This window comes from Vicia villosa, linkage group LG1 (assembly GCF_029867415.1).
Source record: "Vicia villosa cultivar HV-30 ecotype Madison, WI linkage group LG1, Vvil1.0, whole genome shotgun sequence".
Taxonomy (NCBI): Eukaryota; Viridiplantae; Streptophyta; class Magnoliopsida; order Fabales; family Fabaceae; genus Vicia; species Vicia villosa.
Window position 1 is genome coordinate 250,706,566 of NC_081180.1, and position 22,148 is coordinate 250,728,713.

General features: G+C 35.2%; 1 protein-coding gene across 1 annotated transcript; it reads left to right on the forward strand.

Annotated features, from left to right (window-relative positions):
* Nucleotides 1–5,116: 5,116 nt before the first annotated feature.
* Nucleotides 5,117–11,617, forward strand: LOC131645159 (uncharacterized). Its single transcript, XM_058915820.1, has 11 exons — nt 5,117–5,680; nt 6,091–6,215; nt 6,675–7,119; nt 7,238–7,353; nt 7,597–8,371; nt 8,675–9,124; nt 9,342–9,530; nt 9,649–9,876; nt 10,148–10,484; nt 10,589–10,772; nt 10,858–11,617. Exons 1-11 carry the CDS (start codon nt 5,483–5,485, stop codon nt 11,336–11,338), a joined length of 3,528 nt encoding a protein of 1,175 aa, XP_058771803.1. The 5' UTR covers nt 5,117–5,482; the 3' UTR covers nt 11,339–11,617.
* Nucleotides 11,618–22,148: the final 10,531 nt, after the last annotated feature.

Here is a 22,148-nt window from a genome sequence, read left to right on the forward strand (position 1 = left end):
TTAAAAATACCTGCGGATTTACCTACGGATTTGACAATACCTGCGGATTTAACTACGAATTTAAAATTACCTGCGGATTTACCTTTAAAAATACATGCGGATTTACCTGCAAATTTGACAATACCTGTGGATTTACCTACGGATTTGAAAATACCTGCGAATTTATATATAATAAAAAAAAAACAGTAAAACAATTTTGGAAAAAAAATTTTAAAAAAAATTAATAAAAACGTAAAAACGTAATTTTTTTTTAATTTTTCCAATTTTTTATAATTCTTTTTCAATTTTTTTATAATTTATATATAATAAAAACGTAAAAAAAAATATTAATTTTTTTAAAAAAAAAATTAAAAAAAATCAACAAAATTAATAAAAAAAATTAATAAAAAAAGTTTTCAAAAAAAAAAATTAAAAAAAAAATAAATTCCACGTGGCAGTGCTGACTGTGCCACATAAGCAATGTGCTGTACAATCAGCACTACCAAAAATGCCATGTAGGCCAGATTCTAAGAATCTTGGCCAAAAAAACTGATTAGGGTCAAATTTGATGGAATCTTTATTTTGCAAGGTTTGTCCAATAAGTTTTTTTTTTTAGAGGGGGGTAAACCGAATCTCGCTTATATGGCAGGGGGGTAAAGTAGTATTAACCCTAATAATTTTGTTTGAAGAACTGAAAACTTATTAGAGAAGTTTTAACAGTTGAGCACTTTAAAGACTTTTAATTGGTTTCCTAATGCATGCATATATTATAGAGTAATATTGACTACTCCTATTAGTGTTCCATCTGCTGAAAGAAAATTTTCTAAATTAAAATTTTATTTGAGATCTACTATATCACAAGATAGATTAAGAAAATTTCTTTACCCACCTCCCTATGGGTGGTCACCTCCTGCGAAAAACCAAAACTACCCCTGCTTCGGAAGTTCATTTCTGAAAGCGTGTTTTTTAAAAAAATTGACTTACTTCGGAAGTTCATTTCCGAAACAATTATTTCGGAAGTTCACTTCCGAAATACTGCGATTTCTGCAGATTTATCAAAACACTCCCCCTCCCCCAATCATTTACCCTAAATCAAAACAAAAAGTGGCAGAGGCGAAAATTTGTGCAAACAGAATTCCAAAGCTGCATCAAGGCTCCAATCACACTGCTAAACAACATTCAAAAGCCCTCAATCCTAACACTTTGTAAGTTTTAAAATTTTTAGATCTATTATTCAAATGCATGTTATTTAGGGTTTTAATTGCATAAATGATATATGGCTAGGTTGTTAGTAGTATTTAGGTTGTTTAGAAGCATTTTGATTTGGTTTGAAGGTTGATTTAGGGGTCTGCCATGGAAGTTGCAGGAAATTGCATCGCATGGTTGTTTCGGAAGTTCATTTCCGAAAACACCTCCATCCCAGTTTTCGGAAATGAACTTCCGAAATATATCAGAAGTTCAAATTTTTTTGTTTTTTATTTTGTCTCGCATATTAATCGATTTCAATTGTTTACAGGAACATGTCTTCTAGAGAGGGCGCTAAGGGAAGAAAGGATTCTTCAAAGAAAGAGGTGAAAGAGGTGAAGGAGGTGAAGGAGGTGAAGGAGAAGAAGAAGGTTTCGACCGGCTCTACTTCTCGTTCCCAGGGGGCCCGGGGCCCGGATGCTCAAGCTCAGTCTTCAGGCGTGAGAGTCGTGATCAACGCTGATGGTTCTGAGACTGAGTGGGATGAGGATTGGTATAATTATCTTCATTCGGAGGAGTTCGCTCGTCGGGAAGAATAACGTGTTTTTTTTGTTTGATGTGTATTTTGTAACGCTCGTCGGGCAGAATAACATGTTTTTGTTTTGTTTTGTTCTGATTTCGGATTGTATCGCACAGTGTATTTGTATTGGATTTATCATGTTAGTTTTTGGAAGTGGTAACCGGGGTCGGAACATATGACGGATGAGGTGGATGTCTGGAGGAAGTAGATCTGGAGATACGTCCACCACGAGACAAAGTAGCCAATCAATGTAAGCTATAGTTTATGATTATCATCTGGGGACGTCATTTCTAAAAAATCAAGATTAAAAATAATAAGATTTTTTTTCCAATTTTTTGTAATGACGTCCCCTGATGATAATGATAAATTATAGCTTACATTGATTGGCTCCTTTGTCTCGCGGTGGACGTACCTCCGGGTCTTCTTCCTCCGGACATCCACCTCCTCCGTCATATGTTTCGGCTCCGGTTACACCTCCTCCGTCATTTGTTACTTTCAGTTGTACGTATTTTTATTAAAATAATAAATAAACCTTTTGAAATTTGGAAGCCTTTTTTTCTCCCCACCACTCTCTCATCCCCACCTACCCGTGTTTAACAATATGTAACTTTAATTTTATGTAATATTATCGTTGTAATTTTCACCCGATTAAATAAAGCGAATTGTTCATTTTCTTCTGTCCAGACCTATTTTCGGAAGTGCATTTCCGAATTCCTCCAAGGGGGGTGCGCTCGGAGATGAACTTCCGAAACACCACATTTTCTGAAAAGTGACTTTATTTCGGAGATGCATCTCCGAAATCAATATTTTATATTAAAAAAAACACGTTTTCGGAAGTTCATTTCCGAAAACACCTTTTTTGCAAAAAAAAGTACCGTTTCGGAAATGAACTTCCGAAACAAGGGGTAGAGTGGTAAATTCACTAGGGGTGGGCAAGAAGGTTAGGAGGTGGCTAAAGAAATTCTCTAGATTAAATAGTCGTGCGTTGATTTCAATTGAAAATATTTTTTTTAAGAACCTTGATTATGAACAAATCATTAACGATTTTGCAACAAAAAATGCTAAGAGGATGATATTTAAATAATTTTAAAGGCTTGGTCAATTTTTTTATAGGAAAAAAGACCGGATCAAGAAGAAGAAGAAGAAGAAGAAGAAGTCTCTTTATAGTGGTTTATGTTTTGATGTAGTATAAACATTGATTCAAAGATCCATATTTTTATTCTTTTTGGACAATGTCAAATAAAAATGTGTTTTTATCCAATTATTTCTTTTATCTTTATGTATTTATTGTTAAAAAAATTATAGGGGCAACACTCTTTTGATACGCCCAAGGCACCCAAATTCAAAGGACCGACCCTGATGACATTCCATGCATCCATTGTTTTTCAACAATCACGCTAGCTTTGACAATTATTTCGTCTTTGCCCTTAATGCGTTTTGTCCCTACCGCAGGTTTAACCTGACTTCTCATATTCTTTGTGACGTGATACCTACAAAGTAATGCACATGAAGTAGGAAAAACCTCTGCAACTGAATTCATCAAAGCGGTATCACGGTTGCTGACATTTACTTTCGGCGTGTATTCTTTATCCTTCAACATTGTCTGACACACCTCTAAAGCCTAAGTAACATTTCCTTTTCTTTTTCGCTCTCTAGAAATGCAAACCCGACATAATAAGTCTTCTCAAAAGCTTGTACTTGTTGGTCTTATATGTTGAATCAACGATGAGCATAGTAGAAAACATATTGAACAACTTGATGGAATCGGGATGAGTCCAAAATATATCTCAAATAGTTACATCATCCTCGCATGTTCAGTACCTAGATACATAATTGTTATCATTCAGAAGTTTCAACAGCTGTTTCATCTCAGTTATATCCCCCACAATGTCTTGTTGTTAAGGGCAAGTTTTGAGACATTGAATAGTAATATTTATTAGCTAATAGACCAAAGTGAAACTTTAAAATAAGTTAAGAGATCAAAAAATACATTAAACTTAATTTTTTCACTTGACATCAAGTTAATGTCGACAAAACTTAACTCTGCTATTAATAATACGTTTAAAAAAAATAGTGTTAAATAAACAAATACAAAGTTTATACAAAGTTACCGTTCGGGACATTTCTCTCCTGATTAACTCTAATTATTTTAAAAAAAATAGTGTTAACTAAACAAATACAAAATTTATACAAAGTTACCGTTCGGGACATTTCTCTCCTGATTAACTCTAATTATTTGAAGGTGGTGCAAGGTGCTACATATATTAAATAAAATTTTAAGTGAATCAATATTGTTAGAATTTTGAGAAGCATCAAATTAGTTGTTTTTGTAAATAAATTATAATGCATTGTAATTTTTCAATAAAGTAAAAATTTAATTGTAAATATATTTTATCCTATCAGTTAATTATAACTATGTTAATATATATATATTTAACTTTTTTTTAATCATATTTAAAGTATCATCATAAAAGGTTGTAATGCACTAATAAGATAATTTTTTTTATACAGACATTACAATACATGTCAAGTAATCTCATAAAGTAAGTCATTTTACATACTTGTACAAAAACTCTTATTATATTACCATAATAAAAAAAATTGTATAATACTATTACTACTAGTGATATATTTCCCTTTTATAAAATATACTTACATTTATAAATAGAAAAAGAAATTTTTTATAATGTATACATGTGGATATTTAGTCCAGGTTCATGTGTTATATATATAGTCTACATTCATAAAATTCAGAACCTTAATAGTCAAACAAGTGTCTCAAAAGAAACAAGAGAAGTAAAGTAGTACAGTATGAATTAAAATTTAAGTAGTTTAATTTCATGTGGATAATAAAGATGAAATATATATTTCATAAATCAAAATTGGAATCACCACAAACCCATATTAAAAGTTAGGCATAAAATAAAGACTTTGTTTTAGGTTTGGAAAAGGAAATATACCTGCCTATAGTTTTCATTCTCCATTATCTACCACACATTTTTCATCTTACAAAACAAAATACAATAAATAATAAATACATTAATTATTAAAACCATATAATAAAAATGAAAAACAAAACTTTAAGTAAAAAATAAAAAGTAATAATGTCAAATCGAGAAGGTAGTAGATAAAGATGGGACCAACCAAGAGGGTAATAAAGTAAAAAACTTCTTTCTCTCAAGGGTATTATCGTCAAATAAAACAAAAATAAAGAGAGTGCCGTTGTGAATTGTGATGTATACGCTGACGTGTCAAATACTCTCGTGTCTTAATTATCTTTATTAATTACAGTGTTTAAAACTAATACACGCATTAAAAAATTAATTAAAATTAAAACTCATTCGTGTTTATAAACCCAAACACGTCCTTCTTCTTTTCCATTTCGTACAAAAAAGAAAAACTCTCTCTACTTTCTCTCTCTAGACTTTCTCTCTCTAGAATCTCAAAACCAAACACGAAACTCTCGAAGCTCTTTCACTCGTCGCAACGTTTCTCTTCTGAATCATCATCATCTCAAATTCAAATTCAAAATTTTCACCTTCTTCTTCTCTCTCTATATAAATCACCGATTTCAATTTTCAATTTTTCAAATTTTTTTCAAATTTTTTTATTGTTACGATTATTGGTTTTCTGTTCGTACGGTACGGTACGACGTCGTTTCTGGAAATTCATCCATCGCCGTCGTCGCTACTCCGTTACGTATTGACTGTGATCGTTAGTTTATTGTTCTGTTGAAGTATGGCGGCCGGAGTTGAATTATCGGAGGGGAAAATTGGGATTGTGATGGAGTTTCCGGTCGGTGATGATGAATCTGTGTCATCGCCGGTGAGGTTGCCGAAGAGGCTCCGGCGAAGGCTTCTTGATACGGAGTGTAAGTCACCGAGTTCCGTGGAGGAAATCGAAGCCAAGCTTCGTGATGCTGAAATTCGCAGACAGGTGTTTTTACGATTCTATTTTTCTAAGAACTGTTTTCTTTTTGTTAGTTTGATGAGAAAGTTTAGGGATTTTGAGTTTTCAATATTTGAATTTTTTTGTATTTTCCATTTTTGTACTTTGATTTTCAACCACAAAACAGAGTAATCTCTATTTGGGGGATTTTTATTTTTGATCATACATAGTTTTTTTTATTCTATCTATTATCAATTTCAAGTTTTTTTTAGTCTATCTATTATAAATTTCAAGTTTTTTTATTCATATTTTGGTTTGTTTTGTTCCTTCCTTTTCATTTGGGCTTATTGATAGTTTCTTCTCTTCTAAGGAAAAAAAATCTTTTTTTTCTCTTCTTTTTTTAAGTTTTGTTTTGCTTTGTACTCATGTAATAATTGATAAGTTTTGTTTGAGTGCAGAAGTACTATGAGAAACTCTCAAGCAAGGCACGTGCAAAACCAAGAAGCCCATCAAGGTGTTCATCTCAGGATGAGGATCTTGGTCAGAGACTTGAAGCAAAGTTGCAAGCTGCTGAACAGAAGAGGTGGGTTTCCTTTAGGTTGAATGCTTGGGTTTTCTGTTGTGATATTAACCATGTACTAGTTTTTTTTTTCTTTCTTCTTTTTAAGAATTCTAAGTAACTGTCAACATATTATGATCTGGGTTGTGGGTTTGGGAACACCAACTTTTTGACACCTCATGTGACAACACCATATACCTCTATCTCTCTCACCTATTTTTTGATGTCATACTCTTACATATATTTAATAAATACACTGAAACCAAAAACAAACAAAAAAAACTGTCCCAATTTTATATGTTCAGTTATAATTTCACTTATGTTAAAACATAAATAATTATATGTTTCTTACCTGATTATAGAATGGTTGTTTTTTATTTGGTAACGTAGATGGTATTTGATTTTCAGTCCTTTTCTTTATCAGTAGTCAGTTATGTTTATTTGATGACAGAAACTAATTAGGTAAGATCTCTTTTCTGACAGGTTGAGTCTTTTGACAAAGGCCCAAATGCGCTTAGCAAGGCAAGATCAACTGCGTCAAGCAGCGAAAAATGGAGTTGAAATGCGCGATGCAAATGAACGGGTAAAGCTTGGGACGAAAGTGGAATCGCGTGTGCAACAGGCAGAGGCTAATAGGATGCTTATCCTTAAGGCTCACAGGCAAAGAAGGGCGTCTCTTAGAGAAAGGTCATCTCAGTCGTTGATGAGGAGAATGACTCGAGAGAGCAAATACAAGGAGCGTGTGCGTGCTGCAATTCACCAAAAACGAGCTGCTGCTGAAACAAAACGGCTCCGGTTGCTTGAAACTGAGAAGAAAAGGGCACACGCACAAGTCTTGCAGGCCAGACATGTGGCAAAGTCTGTATCTCACCAGCGTGAGATTGAGAGAAGGAAAAAGAAGGATGAGTTGGAAGATCGATTACAAAGGGTATGGTGTTATTTTGTTTTTTTGGGTTCATTTTCACTGCTTCAAAAATTTCAGATTTTACATGGTGGCCTTAGTATGGTGCTATTTCTAACCAAGTCTCCAAATTTACATTAAGCAGGCAAAAAGCCAAAGAGCCGAATATCTCAGGCACAGGGGAAGATCGCGTGGTTATACGTACGAGAATTGGATTAGAATGTCACCGCAGGCAGAATATCTTTCCAGAAAACTAGCCAGGTTGTTTGCATTTAAAGTATATATGTATATTCTGTTGCAACTTGCAAGTTTTAGGTAGCTCTAATTTCACTGCTTTATTCTTCAATTGTAGTCATTTTGGAGAGAAGTCCTTAATATTGTTTGCAATGTTTTTTTTCCATCTGTCAGGCAAAACTTGTACCCTTCAAAATTAAACTTGGGTGTATTGAGCTTCTTTTATTGGATATTGTTATATGATTTATTCTAACTATTTATTTTCTGAAGGTGCTGGAGGCGGTTCTTGGGGCAGAATAGAACAACCTTTACCTTGACGAAGGCATATGCTGTGCTGGGGATCAACGAGAAATCTGTCAAGTCATTGCCATTTGAGCAGTTTGCTGCTCTTATTGAATCAGCTTCTACTCTTCAGACTGTGAAAACTTTAATTGACCGGTTTGAGAGCCGTCTCAGAGTGCTTACAACTGTTGTTCCTGCCAGTTATTTTTCTAGCTTGGATAACATCGATCACCTTCTTAAACGGGTTGTTTCCCCCAAGAAAAAGGCTACTCCTAGGAGTTCTGCAAGAAGCCCGGCAAAAAAAGCAGATTCAGTCAAGAAGTCAAACAATAGCTTGTCTAAGTTATCAAGGTATCAAGTGAGAGTTGTTCTTTGTGCTTATATGATACTGGGTCATCCAGATGCAGTTTTCAGTACAATGGGAGAACGTGAGATTGCTTTGGCCAAGTCTGCTCAAGAATTTGTCAAAATGTTTGATCTGTTGATAAAAATTATATTAGAGGGGCCAATAAAAAGTTCTGATGAAGAATCGGTCTCAGCTGTAAAGAAGCGGTGTACTTTCAGATCGCAGCTTGCTGCTTTTGATAAAGCATGGTGCTCGTATTTGAATTGTTTTGTGGTCTGGAAAGTTAAGGATGCTCGTTCTTTGGAGGAAGATTTGGTTAGAGCTGCTTGCCAGCTTGAGGCTTCTATGATTCAAACTTGCAAGTTAACTCCAGAAGGAGTTGGTATTAGTCATGATATGAAAGCTATTCAGCACCAGGTAATTTCCCATGTCAATAGTTGTGAGTTTTCCTTTTGAGTGGTAACTATTATTGTTGAACATGTAATGTCTTGGAACATCAATGACCTCAAAAGCTGACTGGTAAGATTGATATATTTTAACAAAATTTGCTTCTGTTTTGTTGGTAAAATTTCCCTTCTACAATATTTTCTTCGCCCGGTTACATGTGAATTCTGAAAAGTATGGACAGTTATTATTGGGTTTTCTTCCCTTAACTGCTTTAATATTGTTGCAATAGAGTATGCTTTGGCTTAATCCTATTTTCTATGTTTTACAATACAGGTCACTGAAGATCAAAAACTTTTGCGAGAAAAGGTGATGCACTTGAGTGGAGATGCTGGGATTGAGCGCATGGAAAGTGCACTATCTGAAACAAGGTCTAGATACTCCAGAGTAAGGGATGGCGGAAGCCCAGTGGGGTCTCCAATGACTCAATACATGTCTCCAAGCCCAACTCCACTTTCTACTGTTGCAAGCCCAAGTGAAAGAAATATTTCAAATGAGAGCAATAAGACAAGCCGAGTGGTTCGCTCCCTTTTTAAGGAAACCGACACTTCCTCTGTAGAGTCAAGCTTCTCCTCACCTATTACAAGTTCAAGTACTCAACCCAGTACTACCTCTGGAAATTTGGTAGCACCAAACGAGGTTCTTGTGAATGAATTTCTCCATGAACATCACCGTAGTTTTGCTGACGGCTTTGATGTCCCCGATCACATTCAAAACAGCATTGAGGTAACTACATCTTTATAAATTTGTTACTTCCATTTAACTGAAGGTTGATTTTGGGTTACGCTTCAATAATTTGGTTTTGCCTGAGGCATTGATGTTTTGATCTACTGTTCATGTTATCCCTCCGACTAAGAAATTTTTGTAATATTGAATCTATCCTTTTGGTGTTATTGCTGAAATGTTTTGATTTTAAATTCTCATTCACTCTTTAACCTGGCAGGGAAAAATCAAACAGACAATGGAGAAGGCTTTTTGGGATAGTGTTATGGAATCTGTTAAGCAGGATCAGCCCAACTATGACCAGATCATTCAACTCGTGGAAGAGGTTAGGGATGAAATTTGTGAGATGGCTCCAATAAGCTGGAAGGATGATATTATTGCAGCCATTGATTTAGACATTCTTTCTCAGGTAGCAGCTATATTATTTTCACAAGCCTGTTAGACACATCATTGGATTTGGAATATATACCTAACTATAGTTGTCATTTTCTGATTTTTGATCATATCTGTTTTCTGTGTACCTAAAGGTGCTTAAATCAGGTAAACTGGATGTCGATTACCTTGGAAAAATTCTCGAGTTTTCGCTAGTCAGTTTGCAGAAGCTTTCTGCTCCAGCCATTGAGAAGATAATAAAGGCCAAACACGAGGCATTACTCTGCGAGTTAAGTGAAATATGCCAATCTAAAGATGAAGCAAACAATGCATGTGTTGTAGCCTTGGTTAAGGGTTTGCAATTTGTCCTAGAACAGATTCAGGTGTGTCTGCTTAATATTCCTTTATTGGTTCTCTTTAATTGATCATATGTTCAGTTTTTTTTTTCCTTTCACTTGTTGGTTACATATGGGTTATGCTTTTGAATACACCTCTACTTTCACATAATCTTAGCTGCTAGATGTATGCTTTTCATGAAACTTGCCGTGTTTTGTGTCAAGCTGTAAAAATTAATGAGTGAACTCTGCATCACTTGCTTTTAAAGATTTGTTTTACCCCGGTTGTATGTTATGTGACATGATAAATTATTGACAGATTCTTAAGAAAGAGATAAGCAAAGCAAGGATAAGATTAATGGAGCCTTTGGTTAAGGGACCTGCTGGTCTGGAGTACCTTAAGAATGCTTTTGCAAATAAATATGGATCTCCGTCTGGTGCCCGTACCTCTCTTCCTTCAACGCTCAGATGGATTTCATCTACTTCAAATTTTAAAGACCAGGAATGGGTAGAATATAAGAATTCCTCCTCAGCATTGGCTGATATTTCATCCCAAGAAGGGCTCCCTTCAACTACTCTCAGAACTGGGGGAAATATTATGCTCAAAAGTACTGGCAGTCCAATGGTCTTTTCTCCTGACGGTTCAAATACTAAAGGTTTTCTATTTTGACGAAACTTTAATTTCTGATTCTTCAGTTAAGCTGTTACATACTTCCAAGCAACACTTATTTTGATACCTGCTTTCGTGTTATTTGATCAGGTGATCAGCAACCAGAATGCAAAGGAGAACCAATTGACCTTGTTGTGAGGCTTGGTTTACTAAAACTAGTAAGTGGAATATCTGGTCTAACACAAGATAATCTACCAGAAACTTTATCTCTTAACTTCTCTAGGCTGAGGTCTCTCCAGGCTCAAATCCAGAAGATTATTGTGATTTCTACGAGGTAAATAGCGGGATTATTTGTGTCAAGAAACAGTCTGAACTGTATTGTCTTTACTGAATATTTTTCAATATTTTGGGCATTGCAGCGTTCTTATATGTCGTCAGATTATTCTGAGTGAAAAGGCAGTAGCAAGCTCTGCAGATATGGAAAATGCGGTGTCCAAGTGTGCAGAACAACTCTTGGAGCTCTTAGACCGTGTTGAAGATGCTGATATTGATGACATCGTAGGAGTGATTTGCAATCTGCCTTCAGTCGATGGGGAGGAAGATGCAGGGAAGGTTCAGTCAAGAAAAGCAGTTGCTGCCAGAATGCTAGGGAAGAGTTTACAAGCTGGGGATGCTGTGTTTGAGAGAGTGTTCAATGCTGTTTATTCAGCTTTGCGCGCAGTTGTACTCGGCGGAACCGGTGCTCGTGGGAAGAAATTAGCTGAAATGGCACTACTGAAAGTTGGGGCTGGTGCTCTGACTGAAAGGGTCGTGGAAGCTGCTCGTGTTTTGATTGTGGCAGCAACTGTATCAGTTGGTGTTCATGGGCCATGGTATAAATATTTGACTGACAACATGTGAACATAAATTATTTGTTAATTACATGAATAATGATATTACACACGTATCTGTCTGTACATAGGAGTGTGTAAAGTTGTAAGATGTAATGTAGGTTCCTGTAAAGATTAGTGGATATGGTTGTCTGTCTTAAGCAATGCTTTTGATGTAATGAACAACATATGCTCATGTAAAAAGATGATATGGTTGTCTTTAGCAGAATGCTTTTGATGTAATATGTAAATAGATATTTGAATTTATATAAATTGCTAATATATGATTTGTGATCTTATAAATATTTAAGTGTAATTTTGGTTAAAATTGCTATAATTTAAGATTGTTATTTCAAGATTTTCTCAAATTATGAAAGAAAATTAATACACATGCTGATGTGATCAATAAGTTTGGGAAATCAAGTTTTTAAGAAAATTACTGTTTTGTTAGGGTTTGAAAGAAAATTTAATCTGTGGTGTGGTGTGTTGGCCACTGGTATAGAGACCTTTTATGGTCAGTTCTTCTTCAAGCGACTCCTCTCTCTCGATTAAGATAATGTTGCATGAATAATTTACATGGATGATTGACGAAGACATCGAAATAATTTACATGGGTGATTAACGAGGACATTGAAATATCAAAAAGGATTTAACTCTTTTGGGACCACCTCAATAAAATTTAGAGTGTAGGTATATGAAACTTGACGAAGACATTGAAGTATCAAAATTTTCAAAATATCAAAAAGGATTTAACTCTCTTGAGACCATTAAATCTTCGCTTCTGTATTTGTCTGTATGGACGTTAGATTTTAGACTTGAAAATTTAAAGATTACACATATAAATGTTGCTTAGTGTAACGCCCCGGATTTTCATCCGAGATATGACTTAGAAATTATTAAATACTTGTTTTAAACAAAAATAAAATGGTTTAAAAAAATGTAATCCATTCAACATTCAATCCAAATTCCTAAGCGAAAAATCATCGCGTTTCTAATTCCATGGAAAATACTAAATAAAATTCAAAATGAAATGCGGACATCTTATTACTACGTAATACTATAAAAAAAAAATCCCTTCTTCCCCGCGATCACACATCAGGTAAACATCAATCATTTTGGTCCTCCACATCAGTATCTAAAATGTTGTTGTAAGGGTCAAATTCCATGTCAAAAATAAACTAAACAAGAGTAAAAGAAATCAAACAAATATAAATACACCATGTCAAGTCCAAGAGAATTAAATAGTAGAACAATTTTACCAAAGTTATTAACATTGAAGTGTAATCATAACCGGATGCATATCAAATACGTAACTCAATAGTAACCACACCAACAACAACAACCTCAGAGAATTAGATGCAAAGTATGAATGCTCTTAAACTATATGATCCGGATATATTCAGCCCGCCACTAAGGCACCACACAGAGTTCATCCCATATCGATGGGGAAAATAACCCGCCACAAAGGCACCACACAGAAATGCATATGTCATGTCATGCATGATGGAAATAAAAGTATAATTACCCGCCACTAAGGCAACCACACAGAAACTTTACCCGCCACTAAGGCAACCACCGCATGAATATATTTTGTCATGCTGATAAAATACAACCATAACTCTAGCCAATTAGACACCAAAATATAAAATCATTATTTCCTTCCAAAATATAACAACCTATATATTATATTGAATACTAGTTTATTGCTTCTATATAATTAACACTTTAGTAAATTGGCCACTGTCATACTATCGCGCAACAGAGAATATCTTTTCCTGGTATAAGAGCTTCAACTACAGCACACACTTCACACACAACATGCAACTGAAACCAACCTTAGTGAATAGAAAACAACCACATAATACATGTGCATTTGGAAAGCAACTACATAATCTATGCATCATCAAACAAAGCCATATGCATTTGAATAAGTCTCCATATGCATTTGAATAAGTTTCTATGGATATTTAATTTTTTTAACAACCTTAAATCTCTAATAGTAAATCTCTTATCTAATTATATTATTTCAAGAACAAAGCAGACTTACCACTTCATTCTTAGAACTCACTCTAACTAACTAATTTAACTAGACTCAGTAGCTTGGTCACTTATTTTGCAATGTTTCTACCAACGTATTGGAATCATTTTAGCTAGCAGAGCACTATATGTGTGCATTTACTACTTAATTTTCTTTTTCTTAAAAACAAATAGCCACATTCTAATATATATATATATATATATATATATATATATATATATATATATCTTATATGAATTTTAACTCTACAAATACATATAACTACTACCTAATTACTAGAGTAAATTTCTAAATACTCAATTTTATTCTAACTTATCTATATCCTAACTAACTACTTAAACTATGTGTATTCTCCCTACTTACTTGAAACAGGCGAATAATTTCCATGGCAGTACTACTATTCAATTGAAAACCATTTTTATCTACAACCACAAAAACTAATTAGGGATTTTCTAGTACAAAATTAATTAAACAAAACAAGGATCTATAACTATGTTTCAATTAAGATGTTCAATCTTAAATCTCTAAAACATTGAAAATAGTATATTACATCAATCTAATTCTTAACTCAAGTTTAATTTAAATTTGTATGGAAAAAGCCCTTACCTTTAAGTGCTTCTCTTAGCGATAAACTCGAGGAATACTCTCTCAAAAACACCAGAATTAGACTAAGGAGTTGTTGACGATAAGAATAAGAGCAGAAAGTTTTCTCTTCCTCAATACAATTTCTTTTTCCTTTTTTTGTGATGTATCCGCATGAGAGATATTAATTGAGAGTCTAAAAGTGAAGGTGGAGAGAAAATAGGAAGTCACTATTGAATAAAAACTGTTTGTGACCTATTCACACTCCAATGGGCCACCTTCCTTTTCTTACTGCTATCACTATACACGTACACCACCTCTCTCTCTTATATCTTAACACTACTATCTCTCTCTTATATCTTAACACTACTATTTTAATTAGTATAATTATTCCATCTTTATAACTAATAATAATAATAATAGTCAATAGATTAATTATAATTAATACTATTAATTATTTTAACTTACCAACTACTATACATATATTTTGTTTTTAATGATATAATTAAGCGCAAATAAAAAAAATAGAAAAATAGAGGTGTCACAATACTTACCCCCTTAAAATAGTTTCGTCCTCGAAACTAGACGATCACAAACAGATCGGGATAAAGCTCCTTTATGCAATCCTCTCGTTCCCATGTAGCATCACCGGTTGTCTGATTCCATATCACCTTGACTAACTTGATTTCTTTTCCCCTCAGGTGTCTCACACTCCTTTCTGCTATACGCATTGGAGGGACTTCGAAAGAGAGGTTCTCTTTAAGTTGGACATCATCAGGTGTGATGATATGTGAAGGATCAGCTATATACTTCCTCAATTGCGACACGTGAAACACATCATGTAGGTTAGCCAAATTCGGAGGTAGTGCAATCTGGTAAGCTACAGAGCCTACGCGTCGGAGGATTTGATATGGTCCAATGAATTTAGGAGTTAGCTTCTTAGATCTCAGCGCTCTACCCACACCAGTTGTAGGTGTCACTCTCAAAAACACATGATCGTCCTTTTGAAATTCTAAGGTTCTCCTCCGCTGATCAGCATAACTCTTTTGTCTACTCTGAGCCGTTTTCATTCTTTCCTGAATCAACTTGACTTTCTCAGTTGTCTGTTGTACCAAATCGGGTCCTAAAATCGAACTTTCTCCATCCTTGTACCAACATAAAGGCGTCTGGCATTTGCGTCCGTACAGAGCCTCGTATGGTGCCATCCCAATACTAGCATGATAACTATTATTGTAGGAAAATTCCACAAGTGGTAGTAACTTATCCCAACTTCCCCGATCATCTAAGACACAAGCCCTCAACATGTCTTCCAAGGTCTGAATAGTCCTTTCGGTCTGTCCATCTGTTTGAGGATGGTAAGCAGAACTCAATTTCAACTTCGTACCCAACGCTTCATGCAACGCTTCCCAGAAGTGAGAAGTAAACTTTGGATCTCTATCTGAAACAATGTTAGATGGTACTCCATGAAGTCTGACAATCTCCCCAACATAAATCTCTGCTAACTTGGCCACATTATAATTGGTTCTCACAGGTATAAAGTGGGCTGACTTTGTCAACCTGTCCACAACCACCCATATGGAGTCAAACTTCCGCAAGGTCTTCGGTAACGCCACAACGAAGTCCATGGAAATGCTATCCCACTTCCACTGCGGAACATCCAAAGACTGTATTAGTCCAGCTGACTTCTGATGCTCTACCTTAGCTTTCTGACAAGTCAAACATGACGCCACATAATCAGCCACCTGCTTCTTCATACCTGGCCACCAAAATCTCTGTTTCAAGTCTTGGTACATCTTTGTCGTACCGGGGTGGATACTTAGCTTGCTTTTATGAGCTTCGTCTAGGATAGTCCTTCGTAACTCTGCATCATCGGGAACACACACTCTCCCTTGGCATCGCAAGACATCGTCTGAGTCTAACTTAAATTCAGGCGCCTTCCATGCTTCAACCAGTTTCTTCTTCTCTTGCACCACTTCATCAGTTTGTTGGAGAGCCTTGATCTTGCTCACCAGTTCATTTTCCACTGTAATTGTACCACAATGTAAACCACCGGTTGAGGAATCCTCCTTTAAGTTCAAATCACAAAATTTCTCTAATAGTTCTAGTCCTTTCATTGTCATGGTCGAGAGATGGACTCGTTTCCTGCTCAAAGCATCTGCCACTACATTCGCCTTCCCTGGGTGATACTGTAAGGTGAAGTCATAGTCCTTAGCAAATTCCATCCACCTTCTTTGTCGTAAATTTAACTCTTTCTGATCAAACAAATACTTTAGACTCTTATGGTCACTGAACACCTCAAAAGTACAACCATAAAGATAATGCCTCCATATCTTTAGTGCAAAGACAATAGCAGCAAGCTCCAAATCATGTGTGGGGTAGTTCTTCTCGTGTACTTTCACTTGCCTTGAAGCATAGGCCACAACTTTCTTATGCTGCATAAGAACACAACCCAATCCTTGATAAGACGCATCACAATAAACTTCATATGGCTCCTCTGGTTATGGCAACACAAGTACTGGCGAAGTAGTCAATTTTTCCTTCATCACTTGGAAGCTCTTTTCACATTCTTCAGTCCATGCAAAAATTTGGTTCTTCTTGGTAAGTTGAGTTAACGGAGATACGATCTTCGAGAATCCTTCTATGAATCTTCTGTAATACCCAGCCAATCCTACAAAGCTCCTTATTTCAGTGGCGGTCTTAGGTTGTTCCCAAGCTAACACAGCTTCTACTTTGGATGGGTCAACAGCTATACCATTTTTCGAAATTACATGCCCCAGGAACTTTACTTCATCGAGCCAAAATTCACACTTCCCTAAGTTAGCATACAATTGTTTCTCCTTCAATACTTGCAATACCTGACGCAAGTGCTCCTCATGCTCCCCATTATTCTTGGAATATATAAGGATGTCATCAATAAATACCACCACAAATTTGTCTAAGAAAGGATGGAAAATACGATTCATATAATCCATGAAGATGGCTGGTGCATTGGTCACGCCAAAAGGCATCACTAGGTACTCGTAATGCCCATAGCGAGTTCTGAATGCTGTCTTGGGAATGTCTTCTTCTTTCACTCGTATTTGATGGTATCCTGACTTTAAATCAATCTTCGAAAACACTACTGCTCCCCCGAGCTGGTCCATGAGGTCGTCAATACGCGGCAATGGATATCTATTCTTTATAGTAACTTTATTGAGTTGCCGATAATCGATGCAAAGTCTAGATTTGCCATCCTTCTTCTTCACAAGAAGGACTGGGGCTCCCCAAGGTGAAACACTTGGTCGAATAAATCCTTTGGATTGGAGGTCCTCTAGTTGTTTCTTCAGTTCATCTAACTCTAATGGAGACATTCTGTAGGGAGAAATAGAGATCGGTCCTGTTCCAGGATTAATATCAATAGAGAATTCAACATCGCGAACTGGTGGTAAGCCTGGTACATCTGCTGGAAACACCTCTGAGAAATCCATCACTACTGGAATAACACTAATATCAACTTCTGGGCTCATGCTAATGGAATTTAAGAATACATACTTTTGAACACCTCTACGCAAGGAAAACTTCATTCGATTTGCTTCGAGGAACCGGGTGATGCCTGAGTCTGGGAATATTAGTGACTTGCGAGCACAATCCAAAAGAATATAATTATTGGATAGCCAGTCCATTCCGAGAATGACTCCAAGATGCTTAAGAGGAATACAAATTAGATCGACCTTGAACTCCATGTTCAAGACTGTCAATGGACACTGTAAACAGGCTTCACTAAGAGTAACAGGTTCGGCGGACGGTATCGTGACCACCAAGTTAAAAGGTAATTGTGTCACATTAAGTTGTAGGGAATTCACACATTCACAAGAGATAAAAGAATGAGTAGCTCCAGAATCAAATAATATAGGAAAGGATTTTCCATAAATTTCACACTCACCCTTAATCAAATCTGAATGGTCTTTTTCTTCTTCTCCACCAATGTGGTACACACGCCCTTGAGCCGTCAGACGTCTAGCCTGGTCATTGTTGTTTCTCCTAGAATTATTCTTGTTCCTCTCGGGACAATTATTAGCAAGGTGGTCTGGCTTCTGGCAGATGTAGCAATATCTTTGCTTGGTCGGACAATTAAACGATTTGTGTCCCTCCTCTTGGCAACGAAAACACCTAATAGGCTGATCCTGATTTTGATTCTTATTTTGCACACTTTGACTCCCTTTGTTATCAGCCTGAGTTCGATCTCTTCCATTTCCTTGGGGTCGAGCGTAAGGCCCTTGTTGTCTGCCCTTGTTTGGTGAAAAGTTATTCCCCTGCCAAAATAAACTTAGTGATGCAACTCTCAACACTTTTAATAAGGAATAACATAATGTTTAATTATATATATACATATACTTATATACATTATTTTACCTGGTGCCTCATAGGTCCTCCTGCAAAATCCCGATTTGGACGACTACGCTTAAGGTTCTCCACTTTCTTACTCTTCTCTACTAAGGCTTCATATTGTCGAATCTCATGTGGAACAACAATCTCTTTGAGATCATAACGAAGACCGCTCTCAAACCGCTCACACTTATAGTCTTCATCAACCACATTGTTGAAGAAGCGGAAGTACTTTGCTAATGATTCAAACTTTGCAGCATACTCAGCGACAGTCACACTACCCTGATGCAAACGAAGAAATTGGGCTTCCTTTTCTGCTCTGGCACTTCTTGGAAAGTATTTGTCTAGGAACTTTTGTCTGAAAGCTCCCCATGTCAGTTCTTCCCCTTTGTTCTGCATTATACTTTTAGCCCCTCTCCACCAACTCTCTGCCTCCCCAATCAGCAAAAAGGTGGCATATTCCAGCTTGGTCTCCCCAGTACAGTGAAGAACTTCAAAGATCTTTTCAATCTCTTGTAGCCACAGATCAGCCTTGTCAGGATCATGGTCACCTTCAAACCTCGGCGGATTATGGCGTCGGAACTCAGCTAGTCCTCTAGCTGCTGCTAATGTTTCTTCTTTTTGTTGCCTTTGCTCATCTCTCTGGGCCTGAGTTTGAGCTTGTAAGGTCGTCGCACTAGCTTGTTGGGAAATGGCAGCTGCCATATCACGCATTGTCTGCATGATCTCTGTCATATTCGCTCCATTCCCAGTACCAGCAGCAGTGGGGCTTCCTGGTGCCATTCCTTGATTCCTACAACTTATCGAGTTAGAATCATTCAAGATTTAATCAAAACTCTTGAGTTATGTTCTCAGGTGAATTCAGTTTGCATAGTATGCTGAATTTCCTATCAGGGGCATCTAAACACTCATATAAAGTCATTTTAAAAAAATATCTCCAATACAAGTAAATAATAACCAACAATATGTCAAACAACACAAGCTCAATTCATATTCCACACAAGCATGCATCAACAAACGCTATATGCATTTGAATAAGTCTCCATATGCATTTGAATAAGTTTCTATGGATATTTAATTTTTTTAACAACCTTAAATCTCTAATAGTAAATCTCTTATCTAATTATATTATTTCAAGAACAAAGCAGACTTACCACTTCATTCTTAGAACTCACTCTAACTAACTAATTTAACTAGACTCAGTAGCTTGGTCACTTATTTTGCAATGTTTCTACCAACGTATTGGAATCATTTTAGCTAGCAGAGCACTATATGTGTGCATTTACTACTTAATTTTCTTTTTCTTAAAAACAAATAGCCACATTCTAATATATATATATATCTTATATGAATTTTAACTCTACAAATACATATAACTACTACCTAATTACTAGAGTGGATTTCTAAATACTCAATTTTATTCTAACTTATCTATATCCTAACTAACTACTTAAACTATGTGTATTCTCCCTATTTACTTGAAACAGGCGAATAATTTCCATGGCAGTACTACTATTCAATTGAAAACCATTTTTATCTACAACCACAAAAACTAGTAAGGGCTTTTTCCATACAAATTTAAATTAAACTTGAGTTAAGAATTAGATTGATGTAATATACTATTTTCAATGTTTTAGAGATTTAAGATTGAACATCTTAATTGAAACATAGTTATAGATCCTTGTTTTGTTTAATTAATTTTGTACTAGAAAATCCCTAATTAGTTTTTGTGGTTGTAGATAAAAATGGTTTTCAATTGAATAGTAGTACTGCCATGGAAATTATTCGCCTGTTTCAAGTAAGTAGGGAGAATACACATAGTTTAAGTAGTTAGTTAGGATATAGATAAGTTAGAATAAAATTGAGTATTTAGAAATTTACTCTAGTAATTAGGTAGTAGTTATATGTATTTGTAGAGTTAAAATTCATATAAGATATATATATATATATATATATATATATATATATATATATATATATATATATTAGAATGTGGCTATTTGTTTTTAAGAAAAAGAAAATTAAGTAGTAAATGCACACATATAGTGCTCTGCTAGCTAAAATGATTCCAATACGTTGGTAGAAACATTGCAAAATAAGTGACCAAGCTACTGAGTCTAGTTAAATTAGTTAGTTAGAGTGAGTTCTAAGAATGAAGTGGTAAGTCTGCTTTGTTCTTGAAATAATATAATTAGATAAGAGATTTACTATTAGAGATTTAAGGTTGTTAAAAAAATTAAATATCCATAGAAACTTATTCAAATGCATATGGAGACTTATTCAAATGCATATGGCTTTGTTTGATGATGCATAGATTATGTAGTTGCTTTCCAAATGCACATGTATTATGTGGTTGTTTTCTATTCACTAAGGTTGGTTTCAGTTGCATGTTGTGTGTGAAGTGTGTGCTGTAGTTGAAGCTCTTATACCAGGAAAAGATATTCTCTGTTGCGCGATAGTATGACAGTGGCCAATTTACTAAAGTGTTAATTATATAGAAGCAATAAACTAGTATTCAATATAATATATAGGTTGTTATATTTTGGAAGGAAATAATGATTTTATATTTTGGTGTCTAATTGGCTAGAGTTATGGTTGTATTTTATCAGCATGACAAAATATATTCATGCGGTGGTTGCCTTAGTGGCGGGTAAAGTTTCTGTGTGGTTGCCTTAGTGACGGGTAATTATACTTTTATTTCCATCATGCATGACATGACATATGCATTTCTGTGTGGTGCCTTTGTGGCGGGTTATTTTCCCCATCGATATGGGATGAACTCTGTGTGGTGCCTTAGTGGCGGGCTGAATATATCCGGATCATATAGTTTAAGAGCATTCATACTTTGCATCTAATTCTCTGAGGTTGTTGTTGTTGGTGTGGTTACTATTGAGTTACGTATTTGATATGCATCCGGTTATGATTACACTTCAATGTTAATAACTTTGGTAAAATTGTTCTACTATTTAATTCTCTTGGACTTGACATGGTGTATTTATATTTGTTTGATTTCTTTTACTCTTGTTTAGTTTATTTTTGACATGGAATTTGACCCTTACAACAACATTTTAGATACTGATGTGGAGGACCAAAATGATTGATGTTTACCTGATGTGTGATCGCGGGGAAGAAGGGATTTTTTTTTTATAGTATTACGTAGTAATAAGATGTCCGCATTTCATTTTGAATTTTATTTAGTATTTTCCATGGAATTAGAAACGCGATGATTTTTCGCTTAGGAATTTGGATTGAATGTTGAATGGATTACGTTTTTTTAAACCATTTTATTTTTGTTTAAAACAAGTATTTAATAATTTCTAAGTCATATCTCGGATGAAAATCTGGGGCGTTACACTTAGAATGTTTGGTCTATCTTTAGAGTAACGAGAACCAACTATTTTATATGCAAATGTTTCTAATATTGACAATCTTTTATCTATTCATGAGCTTACAAGAAAAAGGACAAAGAGATATTTTGTGCGTGCTGATAAACCTTAACATGTCAGATACTCTTCATAATCGTATTTTGATGGAACGAGAGGGTTATGCATTATTTGTTAAATTGAAATACGAGAATTTATCTTTTTCTTGTGATCATTGTGTGTGTTGGTCATAATATTGATTAATGTTGAAAGTTGAAATGTAAGAATGTTGAAAAGTCTATAATTAAAGAATCTACAAGATTCGCGCCTAAAAAGTTTAAACAGACTATATCGTAAATGTTATAGTGAACGGCATAATGAATGATGACTCTGTAGATTTGAATAAAGCATGAAATTATATTTTTGAAAATGACATAGAGAAGGATGATTATATTGTGGTCATTCAGGAAGAGCATGTTAATGCTAATGAGGAA

Bases quoted from the DNA above. Each gene is read 5' to 3' on its own strand.
- LOC131645159 (XM_058915820.1), top strand. From the start codon at position 5,483: ATGGCGGCCGGAGTTGAATTATCGGAGGGGAAAATTGGGATTGTGATG. The intron at 7,120-7,237 runs GTATGGTGTTAT...TACATTAAGCAG, and splicing joins TGGAAGATCGATTACAAAGG to GCAAAAAGCCAAAGAGCCGA. The intron at 10,485-10,588 runs GTTTTCTATTTT...TTATTTGATCAG, and splicing joins TGACGGTTCAAATACTAAAG to GTGATCAGCAACCAGAATGC.